The sequence below is a fragment of the Schistocerca nitens genome, chromosome 2 (assembly GCF_023898315.1).
Source record: "Schistocerca nitens isolate TAMUIC-IGC-003100 chromosome 2, iqSchNite1.1, whole genome shotgun sequence".
Classification (NCBI taxonomy): domain Eukaryota; kingdom Metazoa; phylum Arthropoda; class Insecta; order Orthoptera; family Acrididae; genus Schistocerca; species Schistocerca nitens.
Window position 1 is genome coordinate 1,064,161,570 of NC_064615.1, and position 14,823 is coordinate 1,064,176,392.

The 14,823-nt window shown below is 36.3% G+C and overlaps 1 protein-coding gene across 1 annotated transcript in view; it reads left to right on the forward strand.

The window, feature by feature from the left end:
• Positions 1-9,071, forward strand: part of LOC126237438 (general odorant-binding protein 83a-like) — a 42,328-nt gene extending 33,257 nt beyond the window's left edge. Inside the window, exons 5-8 of the mRNA XM_049947554.1 lie at positions 584-686; positions 4,711-4,775; positions 8,463-8,510; positions 8,835-9,071. Coding sequence (XP_049803511.1) covers positions 584-686; positions 4,711-4,775; positions 8,463-8,480 — 186 coding nt within the window. The 3' untranslated portion in view covers positions 8,481-8,510; positions 8,835-9,071. The remainder of the gene's footprint in view (positions 1-583; positions 687-4,710; positions 4,776-8,462; positions 8,511-8,834) is intronic.
• Positions 9,072-14,823: the final 5,752 nt, after the last annotated feature.

Genomic DNA, 14,823 nt, shown 5'->3' on the forward strand with positions numbered 1-14,823 from the left:
TTTACTATCACATGTTGCATTAATTTTATGTTTCTTAATATTTTCTCTGTGGTTCTGTGGCAGTTATATTCATCCTTTGAGTTATCTTTATGGCAGATTACATCCAATCTGCATTCTGCTCTAGGGCCATCTACTTTCCTATAAACTTGTCTGTCTAGAAGCTTCATGAATTTACAAAAGTATGGGGTGGTGTCTATATTAGCAGCTTGTATATAATTAATGTGGGGAGGAAACAGAAACACATACTGTTCCTCACAAAAAATGCAAGGAAAGTGTTTGTACTTGCAGCTTATATTCATTTAACGTAGGGACAAAACAAAAAGACATGCTGCTCAGAGACTTTTTGTATATTTGAGTATGCTTTATGATAAGACATTTATCATGAAAGGATAAGTATATGAAGCATGTTAAACAAGTGCTTACAGAAAAAGAGAGAGAGAATGTTCATAGTTTATCACATTCTCTCACTATATTCTCAACAATCAAGTACTAATAAACAATATAAGATAATTTTATTATCTCTAAAATGCAAATATGTCTATAATTATTCTTTAATTATAAAATAGCAAATTCTGTGTTGCAGATGTCAGATGATGGAGTCTTTGATGCTGATACTGCAATTGCAATGTTGCCTGATAATCTCAAAGATGTTGCATCAAAGGCACTTACTGCCTGCAAGGATGAAAGTGAGTACATACATCAAGTTACTTTTATTATTTGCTCCTCACAGTATGTCAGAAAAATACACTGCCAACAATGTAGACACAAGCAAAACTCTACACTCTTGCTGCTTGACATCTTTATCTTTATGTACCATACTTACAAAGACCTCATCATGTTTCTAAAATGTACAGATAAAGATAATTTTACGGAAGTATTAGAGTTTACAAAACTTACTGCAATGACTGTATCATGTCAGACACATTTCAGCTCACATATGTAGTTTATTTCATCTGTTCAGTATCAAGATGCATTGATAACAATGAATATATTCTCCAGATATGCATCACATGAAATGATGTGATGTGAAGGGTAGACCTTGACAATGCAGCCTAAGGCCTTTAACAAGCAAAATGAATGCATACATTGTTGGCACATGATCAGAGGTAGATACTACCCTACATCTCCATGCAACTGATAAAATCTCAGAAGCATAAAAGGTGGAGACATTCGTGAGCCTTGAGATGGTGCTTTCTGACATTACACAGGCTAAATATACAGCAAATGAAGGAACCTCACAGCAATTACAGCACAGTTATGCACTTTTGAAGGAAACCTTGCAAAATAAAGAAATGATGATGAGTGATTCACAACATGGCTTCAGAACTGGCAGATCAACATAAACAGCTATTTTTGCCTTCCTAGCTAAAATTCTAACTGCAACAAGTAATAAACAACATGTCCCGACAATTTCCTTGACCTTAGCAAAGCTTTTGATGTAGTTGGCCATGACATCCTGTTTCAGAAGCTAAGTAATATGGAATACGAGGCCTACCCAACATGTGGATCCACTCTTACCTCTCAACAGATTACTCAAATAAAATACAAAGATATAAATGCACAAAATTTCTAACTTTTATAGTAATGCACAAAAAAATCAGATATGGAGTCCCTCATGGGTCAGTTCTTGGGTCCAGTACTTTCCTTCTTTATGTTAATGAGCTATCAGAAAAATTTACTAAAGAAACAAATGTACTTTTTGCAGACAACACAAATAGCCTAATTATATCATGTGATAAAGACAGCCTACAAAAAACAGCTGCTGATATAATAGAAAATTAACACAATGGTTCAGAACAAACAGGCTAATAATAATTTCTGAAAAAAGTGTCAATCCATTTCCACATTTCACAGAAACTCCACCTGACAAAACCAATTTTTAAAATTGACGGAAATAACTGTCTCATCTATGAATGCAACAAAATTTTTAGGCATACATGTCCAGAATAACCAGAAATGAACACCTGAATAATGTAAATAAAAAGTTAAATACACTTATATGTGCTGTAAGGATCCTCTCACAAAATACAAGCCATGCATCAGTGGTCAGAATGTACCATGACAGTATCCATTCACTACTGATGTACGAAATTATCTTTTGGAAGATTTCCATATGTAGCAGAAAAATATTTACGCAACAAAAAAATATTGTTAGACTTTTAAAACATGCTAAGTACAGAAACTCCAGTAGACCAATATTTAAAAGTCTTAGTATACTGCCCCTTCTTTTTTTTATATTCTATAAAGTACTAATCTTCATAAAAGCAAGCACACCAAAAGAAGAAAATATCTTCAAGCATATTTGTGGTTTCCACTCATGATACATGGCAGAAGCATTACTTGCATGTCAGTAGAGTAACATTTCGTAGGCTGTCTTTATCACAAAATTTACTTAAGTCTGAATTAAAACTAAAAGGGTACTTGCTGGAGCACTCCTTCTATTATGTATTTGAGTTTGTGGAGATCTAAGAAAATATAGTGTAATGGGTCACCTATTCTTGACCACACTATTGTTTCAATCATCTTACTGTTTTTATAATTATATTACTGACATTCAGCATGTATCGAATGTTGTTTTCTAGATCACAATATGTATAAACTTGTGCGTACTATTTCAAACTTGATTTACGCTATTTCATTTGTACAAACTATGTACTAAATCACAATTTATGGGATGAATAAAGCAATACAAACTACAGTACATTTACAGTAGATAAGATATTAGCCATAAAGAAATGCAAGTGGTAAACAATAACATTAATGTAGCTGACAGCTTTGTAAAGCCTACTGTAACAATTTCAAATCATTTACAGAAAATAATGCTATCATTAGTCTGAGTACATTTGTGGTACATAAATTAAGTAGGTGTCTTCTGAAAGATGAAGTATACTGACACTGCCATTGTTATTGGGCAACAGGAAGTGTTATTTATCTGACTAGAGAAGTTGTTTCTGCTGATCCACAATCATATTATTACTCTTATTGGTAATGTTGGGTTACTGTCTGTGCAGCTCTATTTACAGCGGTATACAACAATAAATGGTATCTTTCAGACCATTTTTACCCTCCCTAGTGCCTTATCCCACTGTCAGTTACAATACAAACTGTTGTGTGTATACCATAATCATTGAGACTTTCATTGTCAGTCCTTGATACATTGCCTGGCAACATTTGTTTTGAGTTCTTCAACCAAGAGCTGTTTGATTGATAATCTGTTGCTTCGTCTGTATGACTGAGTGACCCAAAAGAATTAGTCTCCATTGTTGCACCACAAGTAGTGGACAATAATTATTTGAGAATATCATTATGAATACTGCTGCTGTTTCTGCAGTCCTCCTTCCCAGCTACTGACTCACTGCAATTTACTGCTTGTGAAGTTTTTTATATCAGCAGTTCCCATTTCTTTACAGTTAGAATCATCTGACTGGTTTTTCTGTAGCCCCAAAATATTTTATATCCCATTCTCAATTATTCATGTAATCACTATGTCGCTGAAGTGTGCCCATTTATATTGGAAATTGGTGATCATAATGAAAATTTCACACAATTGAGAACTGTGTTCTTTATTGGGATCTGACCTGGAACACTGTATTTCAAAGATAATTTGCTATCAGTTGTGGCACCTATGTACATGTCACAGTCTGACCTAAAGTTCCAATGTGTCACTTGTTTCTCTCAATATCTCTCAACTTTGAGACAGTTCGGAGGCATGCAAGCAAAGCACAATTGGGAGAGCAGCAAGAGCTACCCAGTCACCTAAGCTGGGGGGGGGGGGGGGTGGTGAGGTTTTTCACCTTAGTGTTTTAGGAAAGGGAGGGAATGACTGAAGGAAACAAAGCACAACATCATTCAGAATAAAACTCAAAATACATACTAACACTGACACCTTATAATAGATACTATCTGCAAGGTATTTAACTGACCGAGTGTAATTTCTGTAAAATTTGTATGTAACATTTTGCTGCCAGGCAAGTAATGTTCAGGTACTTCTTAAAGATTTCTGTATTATCATTTTTAGTAGTTTTTGATACTGGCTCATAACAAGAGAAAAAAATGTGATTTGAAGCTATAGTGCTACTGGAAGCTTTTAACATACAGAGTCACCTGGAATTTTGAGTTTCAAGGAGAATAGTGGTCAAATGTGAAGTAGTTTTGAGAATTCATAACAATGGCACCTAGGTACACCTGCAACTAGTCATTATTCATTACATGTTCTGGCTTTCTTCAGTATTTTGCTAAACTGGTAAGATGTTTGTGTGGCTGGGCAGGATGCAAGTTCTGTTTGTAAATTTCAAACCTTTAAGGGGGGAGGCAGGCAGTTACCTACTGCTGCTGCTTGCTGGATATGTCCCTGGAGTGCAGTGCTTTTGAAAGGAAGTTCAAGTCCCACAGTGGCATTTAACTGGAATGTGTCACAGTTGTTCATTATGATGTATGGCCTGCTGGACTGGAAAATTTTTATCTAACTTTATTAGTTATTTAAGTAAATAATGCACATATTAGGCTACACAGAAGTGATACTGGTTATCTTTTGACCGTAGACATGCCAGAAATCAAATCAAAATTTTCTTTTTCAGCATTTTTACAAACGCAGCAAGTAGACACAGTCCATTTAACATGAATAAATTATAAACAATTTTACTAAAATATTTAACATAGAGAACTATAGAACTGATATAATCAATATATAAAACTACTATTTGTTCACAGAGGGCAGTGATGCTTGTGATACAGCATTCAAAATAAATCAGTGCCTCTTCAAGCAAGCACCAAAGGTAAGAATGCTGCTTCCTCAACTAATTGCTATTTAGTGTAAACTCAAGAATTTATTACCCAGAATTACTACTTTACTGCTTGTTTTTGCTTTCCCTTTCATTGACTACATGATCTAGCTAATAATTTGAATATCAGTATTCCCCCCCCCCCCTTCACCCCCATGAACCATGGACCTTGCCATTGGTGGGGAGGCTTGCGTGCCTCAGCGATACAGATAACCGTACCGCAGGTGCAACCACAACGGATGGGTATCTGTTGAGGGGCCAGACAAATGTGTGGTTCCTGAAGAGGGGCAGCAGCCTTTTCAGTAGTTGCAAGGGCAACAGTCTGGATGATTGACTGATCTGGCCTTGTAACACTAACCAAAACGGCCTTGCTGTGCTGGTACTGCGAACTGCTGAAAGCAAGGAGAAACTACAGCCATAATTTTTCCTGAGGGCATGCAGCTTTACTGTATGGTTAAATAATGATGGTATCCTCTTGGGTAAAATATTCTGGAGGTAAAATAGTCCCCCATTCGGATCTCCGGGGGAGAAAGAAAACTGGCTTTTTACGGATCGGAGCATGGAATGACAGATCCATTAATCAGGCAGGTAGGTTAGAAAATTTAAAAAGGGAAATGGATAGCTTAAAGTTAGATATAGTGGGAATTAGTGAAGTTCGGTGGCAGGAGGAACAAGACTTCTGGTGATGTGAATACAGGGTTGTAAGTACAAAATCAAATAGGGGTAATGCAGGAGTAGATTTAATAATGAATAGGAAAATAGGAATGTGGGTAAGCTACTACAAACAGCATACTGAACACATTATTATGGCCAAGATAGATACGAAGCCCATGCCTACTGCAGTAGTACAAATTTATATGCCAACTAGCTTCGCAGATGACAAAGAGATTGGTGAAATGTATGATGAGATAAAAGAAATTATTCAGATAGTGAAGGGAGATGAAAATTTAATAGTCATGGGTGACTGGAATTGGATAGTAGGAAAAGGTAGAGAAGGAAACGTAGTAGGTGAATATGGAATGGGAGTAAGGAATGAAAGAGGAAGCCGCCTGGTAAAATTTTGCACAGAGCATAACTTAATCATAGCTAACACTTGGTTCAAGAATCATGAAAGAAGGTTGAATACATGGAAGAACCCTGGAGATACTAAAATGTATCACATAGATTATATAATGGTAAGACAGAGATTTAGGAACCAGGTTTTAAATTGTAAGACATTTCCAGGGGCAGATGTGGACTCTGACCACAATCTATTGGTTATGAACTGTAGATTAAAACTGAAGAGACTGCCAAAAGGTGGGAATTTAAGGAGATGGGACCTGGATAAACTGACTAAACCAGAGGTTGTACAGAGTTTCAGGGTGAGCATTAGGGAATGATTGACAGGAATGGGGGAAAGAAATACAGTAGAAGAAGAATGGGTAGCTTTGAGAGATGAATTAGAGAAGGCAGCAGAGGATCAAGTAGGTAAAAAGACAAAGGCTAATAGAAATCCTTGGGTAACAGAAGAGATATTGAATTTAATTGATGAAAGGAGAAAATATAAAAATGCAGTAAATGAAGCAGGCAAAAAGGAATACAAACGTCTCAAAAATGAGATTGACAGGAAGTGCAAAATGGCTAAGCAGGGATGGCCAGAGGACAAATGTATGGATGTAGAGGTGCATATCACTAGGGGTAAGATAGATACTGCCTACCAGAAAATTAAAGAGACCTTTGGAGAAAAGAGAACCACTTGCATGAATATCAAGAGCTCAGATGGAAATCCAATTCTAAGCAAAGAAGGGAAAGCAGAAAGGTGGAAGGAGTATATAGAGGGTCTATACAAGGGCGATGTTCTTAAGGACAATATTATGGAAATGGAAGAGGATATAGATGAAGATGAAATGGGAGATACGATACTGCGTGAAGAGTTTGACAGAGCACTGAAAGATCTGAGTCGAAACAAGGTCCCGGGAGTAGACAACATTCCATTAGAACTACTGACAGCCTTGGGAGAGCCAGGCCTAACAAAATTCTACCATCTAGTGAGCAAAATGTATGAGACAGGCCAAATACCCCCAGACTTCAAGAAGAAGACAATAATTCCAATCCCAAAGAAAGCAGGTGTTGACAGATGTGAAAATTACCGATCTATCAGTTTAATAAGCCACAGCTGCAAAATACTATCACGAATTCTTTACAGACGAATGGTAAAACTGGTAGAAGCCGACCTCTGGGAAGATCAGTTTGGATTCTGTAGAAATGGAACACGTGAGGCAATACTGACCCTACGACTTATCTTAGAAAATAGATTAACAAAAGGCAAACCTATGTTTCCAGCATTTGTAGACTTAGAGAAAGCTTTTGACCATGCTGACTTGAATACTATCTTTCAAATTATGAAGGTGGCATGGGTTAAATACAAGGAGTGAAATGCTATTTACAATTTGTACAGAAACCAGATGGCAGCTATAAGAGTTGAGGGGCATGAAAGGGAAGCAGTGGTTGGGAAGGGAGTGAGACAGGGTTGTAGCCTATCCCTGATGTTATTCAATCTGTATATTGAGTGAGCATTAAAGGAAACAAAAGAAAAATTAAGAATGGGAATTACAATCCATGGAGAAGTAATAGAAACTTTGAGGTTCGCCGATGGCATTGTAATTCTGTGAGAGACAGCAAAGGACTTGGAAGAGCAGTTGAACGGAATGGATAGTGTCTTGAAAGGAGGATATAAGATGAATATCAACAAAAGCAAAACGAGGATAATGGAATGTAGTTGAATTAAGTCAGGTGATGCTGAAGGAATTAGATTAGGAAATGAGACACTTAAAGTAGTAAAGGAGTTTTGCTATTTGGGGAGCAAAATAACTGATGATGGTCGAAGTATAGAGGACATAAAATGTGGACTGGCAATGGCAAGGAAAGCGTTTCTGAAGAAGAGAAATTTGTTAACATCAAGTATAGATGTAAGTGTCAGGAAGTCGTTTCTGAAAGTATTTGTATGGAGTGTAGCCATGTATGGAAGTGAAACATGGATGATAAATAGTTTAGACAAGAAGAGAATAGAAGCTTTTGAAATGTGGTGCTACAGAAGAATGCTGAAGGTTAAATGGGTAGATCACATAACTAATGAGGAGGTATTGAATAGAATTGGAGAGAAGAGAAATTTGTGGCACAACTTGACTAGAAGAAGGGATCGGTTGGTAGGGTATATTCTGACGCATCAAGGGATCACCAATATAATATTGGAGGGCAGTGTGGAGGGTAAAAATCGTAGAGGTAGACCAAGAGATGAATACACTAAACAGATTCAGAAGGATGTAGGTTGCAGTAAGTACTCGGAGATGAAGAAGCTTGCACAGGATAGAGTAGCATGGAGAGCTGCATCAAACCAGTCTCTGGACTGAAGACCACAACAACAACAACAGCAGTACTTCAATACGAGAATTTATTGCTATATTCTAAATCATCATTGTACAAGGTTTTTGAAACTACAAGAGAAACAGAACAAGTACTGTGTGTTTTTAGTGACATGACTCCTGTTGTTCCCATTTCTGCCATTTTTGTAGCTAATTTCATTACATACTTTGTACTGTATGGTTTACTAGTTTTTATTTTTGGTATTTGACTGTGAATATTAAAAATTTAGTATCGTAGCTAGTAATAAATTTCTTATGTGGCGTTTTTTTATTATTTCAGGACTACATACTTGTCTAATACAGTGATGCTGAACTGAAGTACATTGAGGTAATAAAACTGATGGTATTACCACCTTATATGTTGTAGCAGTATTAGAGACATTTTAGTAGTGACAACAAAGAGGCACAACTGAGCACAATTCAAGGATCGTCAAATTAATATAAACATTTCAATTTCTCATCTTTATTAAATAATTTGTTAATTTGAAATGTGAAGTACCTTGTTCTTCCATTTAGTTTATTTGTTTGCCTCTTGCACATACATCTTCAAAATGTTGTAGGCATATGTGTAACTTTTTCTTTATTAGTGAATAGGTAGTGAGACATTAATTTTATAGTGAAGTAATTTGATGATACTCTGAATTTATTACAGATGCCATTGTTCCCAGATGTTGTCACCAAAAGCATATCTTGCTGCAGGAAATACACCTGTGGTTTTACCATTAACTATTTTGATAATATTCTTGAATATACTATTCATGAATATAATCTCTTTACAGACAAAAATGTATGCTACATCTATGATGTTTCTGATTAGACAACAATATTTTTTATGTGTGATGTACAGATATTGAGACAATAAAGCACACAATATTTTTATGTCATTAAACTCAGAGATATTTTATCCACAATTATGTGAAATGTATTAGCATTCCATTCTTCACGAATAAAATTTATCTTTACTGCTGTTTGATCACTCTGGCAATAAGATAGGCACTAAATGAGCAAAGGTTTATAAGACATCATATGTGATTAAGATAATGTAACTGATAACTAAGAGTTATTCAGTGGAATCAGGGTAGATGCAGAATGTGATACTCTTTGAGCAGCATGACAAGAGCTGGATGAAATTTTCTGTGAAATGTGTTAATGTAGATATCGGGGAGTCACAAAGGAAAAAGGGAAATTCACACGTTGTTGTGATTTTTTTCACCATTCAACTGAACACATAACAGATGGTATGATACACATTTGAACAACGTAACTGCTTAGTAACTACACACACATTTGCAACAATCAGTGGGAGAGAACCTGTCTTTATGGACATCTCGAAGGTAACAATCATATTTATTTTGACTTTTCCATGAAAAAAATAAGAAGCTTGTTGAACAGGTAAGATCAGCTTATCTTACCAGTACGTGTAGAACAAAACATCAATTGGAAGATGAATAAATTGAACAGGTGAATCTACAGGGTTGAAAGTTAATAATATTTCTGCAGGCATAATGTAAAGAAAGTGGTAGTGGCTATATATGCAAAAAATGAATTAAGTCCCAGACCATAACCCTAAATGAATTCTTTGAGAGCTGTGCTTGAATGATAGACAGGGAAACATACAGGATAAGTGAAGGCCATAAAAGGGAATATTTTGAACATGATTAAGCAATTATAGAGAATAATAATAAGTCATATTACCATCTGCATTTTTCTCTTTCTTGGATGTAAAGATGATGAGCTGTCCACCTGAACATATATTCAGTATGTTTTGTTGGGTAGTACTCATTAACGTCCATGTTAGTATTACCCAAATGTAATAAATCCACATGCTAACGGCATATTTTGGTCCTGGCCTGCAAAAAAGTGGAAATTTGTATGTTCCTTCGTATAAGCTACAAGAATACTTCCCTCTGCTTGAAAAAAATTGATTATTAATTATAATTAATGAGAAGAAACGGATAGGTTTCCATTGGGCTGATTCCAGGACTTCTTCCTCGAAATGTTCCATATAATTGTTGCTGGCAACATGGCAGATTCTTCTGTCTACTTGTAGTAGCCACCATCACAAAAATATTATGTCAGTGTTAATACATGTCTAAAAAGGCTGGTCATCTCTATGTCAAATTTCTGGCCAACATATTCTAACAACTCTTGTAAAGGCACTTTGGTAAAAAGAGAGAGAATGTCAAAATTCCCATTGTGTCCGTATCCATAAGCTTAAAATTGTTATGACATCCCACAAAATTCACAGAGTTCCGAATGTGATGTGAACACTTTCTGATGTAAGGACTAAGCAAATCCTTCAGTAGAGCCATGACTGGGAAACATGGATATCTGATTCTAAATTGAGAAGGGAAGTAGATACGATATTCAAATAGCACTACATTTGCAAGTGGTAATCCCTTGTATGCTCTATTAAATTATCTATAGTTCTGTGTGGCGATTTTAATATTGACCTCTTAACACACAGCCACCAAAGAGAAAAATTCCTTAATATTATTCAAGAATATAACCCGTGCACTAAAATAAACTCCCCTACACACGTAACAAAAACTAGTGCTACACTTATTGATCCGATCTTTGTAAACACTGACATGCACACCTCAGAAAACTTTAATACCGGCTACAGTGACCACAATGCACAGCTACTTGCCGTATGCGGAAGTGTTGATTTGTCTAGGAATGGAAGTGTTATCTACAAGAGAAAATTCAGCACGCAAAACATTGAGCACTTCAAACATATGCTAAGTACCCCCTCGTGGAATAAAATCTACAACAGTTACAACACAGATGAAAAGATGGATAATTTCATGGAAATTTACAGACATTGTTTCGAAATTGCATTTCCAAAAAAGAAAATAATTTGTAAAGGCCCCAGCAAACCCAAAACTTGGATTACATCAGGGATCAAAGTATCATGTAGAAGAAAAAGGGAACTTTTTGCACTATCAAAAACAGATAGCAGCCCTGAATTTGCTCACCACTTCAAAAAATACAAATTAATTCTGAGTCGTGTAATAAGGGAAGCAAAATTAAGGGAAAATGACAAACTTATTATGGAATCGTCAAACAAAGCTAAGACAATGTGGAATACGGTACAGAGACTTACTGGAAAGGTGGAAACACACAAAAATATTGTATTGTCACAGGCGGGCAGCAAGATCACTGATCCAAAATTAATTGCTAACCACTTCAATTCTTACTACACCAATGTTGCTCGTGAGTTAGTGAAGGAACAAATGGGAAAAACATCAAACAAAATATTACAGGAAATTTCTGGAAATAGTGTAACAAATACATCCATGTTCCTCCGTCCAATAAGTAGGGAAGAACTGTTAAACAGTATAAAGTCATTAAAAAATAAATATTCAGCCGGAGTCGACGATGTGCCAGACTATATTATAAAAGTATCAGCTGAACAGATACTCGCACCACTGCTAGATATATTCAATTCTTCACTATCCAGTGGTATTTTCCCACAACAGTTAAAAACTGCAAAAGTTGTACCCCTTTACAAAAAGGGCGATTGGCAGCAGATGGTCAACTATAGGCCTGTGTCACTCCTATCAGGTTTTTCAAAAATCATTGAAAAACTAGTTCTGCTACAACTAACTGATTTCTTTAACAAAAAAAATATGATTTCAGGATGTCAGCATGGCTTCAGGCCTCAGTGCAGTACTGAAACAGCCACTTTTAGCCTCATAAATCGTATTTTAAATTCAGTGGATAATCACAAAAATGTTTCGGGGATTTTCCTGGATTTAACAAAAGCATTTGATCTAATAGACCATGAAATTCTCCTAAGAAAGTTAGAGTGGTATGGTGTAAGAGGCCTGCCACACGAGTGGCTGAAATCCTTCCTAGAAAATCGCTCTCAGATAACAGAAGTAAAACACATGGGAAAAAACGAACTCCAAGCTTATCAATCGAAACCTTCCACATTAACCCATGGTGTACCACAAGGCTCAATTTTAGGTCCCTTTCTCTTCCTAATTTTCATAAACGACTTCCCCCTACACGTTCAACACTCCGAACCAGTGCTATTTGCAGATGACACAAGCATACTAATTGAAGGTGAAAATGAAATGGCTCTAAGTTTAAATGCTAAAGTCACAAGTGAAAATGTCTCAGAGTGGTTTATGAGGAATAAATTACTGATAAACCCTCAAAAAACAGTCGTCTTACACTTCCATACACAACAAAATAAAAACCCATTAAAACCAAACATGTCAATGGAAAACCAAAGAATTAACAGTGTCACTGAAGCAAAATTCCTTGGCATCTACTTACAAGACAATCTTAAATGGAATTCCCACATTACTTCATTAAATTCTAAACTATCCAAAATGACTTATGCGATGAGGATTATATGGAACAACACAAGTCCTGAAACAGTTAGAGCAGTGTATTACGCTTGCATACACTCCCTATTAAGATATGGCATCATATTCTGGGGAAATTCTCCTCATTGCATAACCACATTCCGGAAACAAAAAAAGATTGTGAGGGTAATGAAAAATGCCAACAGCCGAAAATCATGCAAACCATTCTTTAAAGAACTGGGGATTCTACCCCTACCATGTATCTATATACTAGAAGTTGTAATGTTCCTAAAAAAAAGCATGCTAAAAAATGGAAATGTATTTATTCAAAATAAATCTGTACATGAACACCATACAAGGGCAAATAGTGACATACACAGACATCATTGTTATACCACACTGTGCAAGAAAGGTGTATATCACTCAGGTTCACATTTGTTTAATAAGCTGCCAAGTAACCTAAAGGCCATAAACAAAATCCATAGCTTTAAAAAATCTGTAACATCATATCTCTTGGAAAACTGTTTTTACTCAGTAGCACAGTATCTTGAAAAATAAGTTGGCTGTAACAATATAAAAATGTAATGTAACAATATAGCAATATAAAAATGTAACAATTTATAAATGTAATGTGTACACCAATGTAACAGTATATTAATGTAATATCATTTTGTCCAACATCTAAGGTATGGTATATGTACCACAAAGATTCAGGATGTAAATAAATAAATAAATAAAAAGGAATGGAAATGTATCAATTACAGAAAGGAAAAGCTTAACCCACATTACATATAGTCATTTAATGTTGTTTTTAGGTTGTTCAGTATAAAAACAGTTTAATTACCATTGACTCCTACACAAAACAATATCAAATGATGATCACTGTTCATATGGGATCGCTAATATTATATCTACAATTCTCATGTGCATGGACCATGGAAGGAGGAAGGAAGGAAGATTAGGTTTAACGTTCCATTAACATTGAGGTCATTAGAGATGGAGCACAAGCTCATATGTGGAAGGAAGTCGGATGTGCCCTGTTGAAGGAACCATCCCAATATTTGCCTGGAGCAATTTAGGGAAATCATAGAAAACCTAAATCTGGATGGCCAGGTGTAGATTTGAATCATCATCCTCCTGAATGCAAGTCCTGTGTGCCAACCACTGTGCCACCTCACTTGGTATGGACCATGGGGAAAGTGGGAGGAGTGAAAGAAATGTCAATGCATTACTCTCCAACTGTTGGGGGTCAATGCTAGCATAACCAGATAACATCAGAAACAACTGCACAGATTGTCATATTATGACTAAGAGATGGTTATCAACACATTAAAAGAAAGTCAGAGCCACCCATTTGCCATTTTTATGATCAGTTTTGGGAGAGAAGCATTGGGATATGAGAAGTTAATCCACAATCCATTTGTAAACTATGGATCAAAAATTTACGGAGATCGATGAAACTTACCTGATGAAAGATTCAAGTATCAGAGTGAATCAAACTTAATCACACCTCTCACACAACTCGCATAGCAACACTTACTACCAAGGAGTTGGTGTCAACTCTGAAATCAGCACTGCCATCCATTGGGACCCAAAATCTTCCAAGTCCAGCTGCCCGAAGACATCCACACCTAAATAAACATGTGGTGGAATGTACTTCTGGACCGCTAACTAGTCCTCCCCTGTTCCACTTGTGAATGGTGCGAGGGAAAAATGATTGTCGGTAAGCCTCTCTATTAGCCTAATTTCTCCAATTTTCTCATTGTGCTCGTTTCTCGATGTATGTGGGAGGAAGTAATACGCTATCTGACTCTTCCTAGAAAGTGCTCTCTCGAAATTTCAATAGTAAGTGTCTCTATGCACAATACCTCTCGTTTAATGTCTGCCACTGGAGTTCGTTGAACATCTCCGTAATGCTCTCGTGTCGACTAAACAAACCTGTGATTAATGTGTCGCTCTTCATTGGTCTTCTCTATCTCGTCCATCAGTCCTTCCCGGTAAGGATCCCAGATTGATGAACAGTACTCAAGAATAGCTCGAACAAGCTCCTTGTAAGCCACTTCTACGGTGGATGAGTTACATTTCCTTAAGACTTTCCAACGAATCTCAGTTTGACATCTGCTTTCCTTAACATTTGTTTTATGCTATCATCCACTTACGGTAGCCCTGGATAGTTATTTTAGGGTAGATAGTTATTTTAGGGTAGATACTGTTTCTAGCAATTCGTCACCAATAATGTAGTTTTACAGTAGTGGAGTTCTTTTCCTAAGCGTACACAATATGTTACACTTATTTACGTTCAGAGTCAATTGCCAGAGCCTG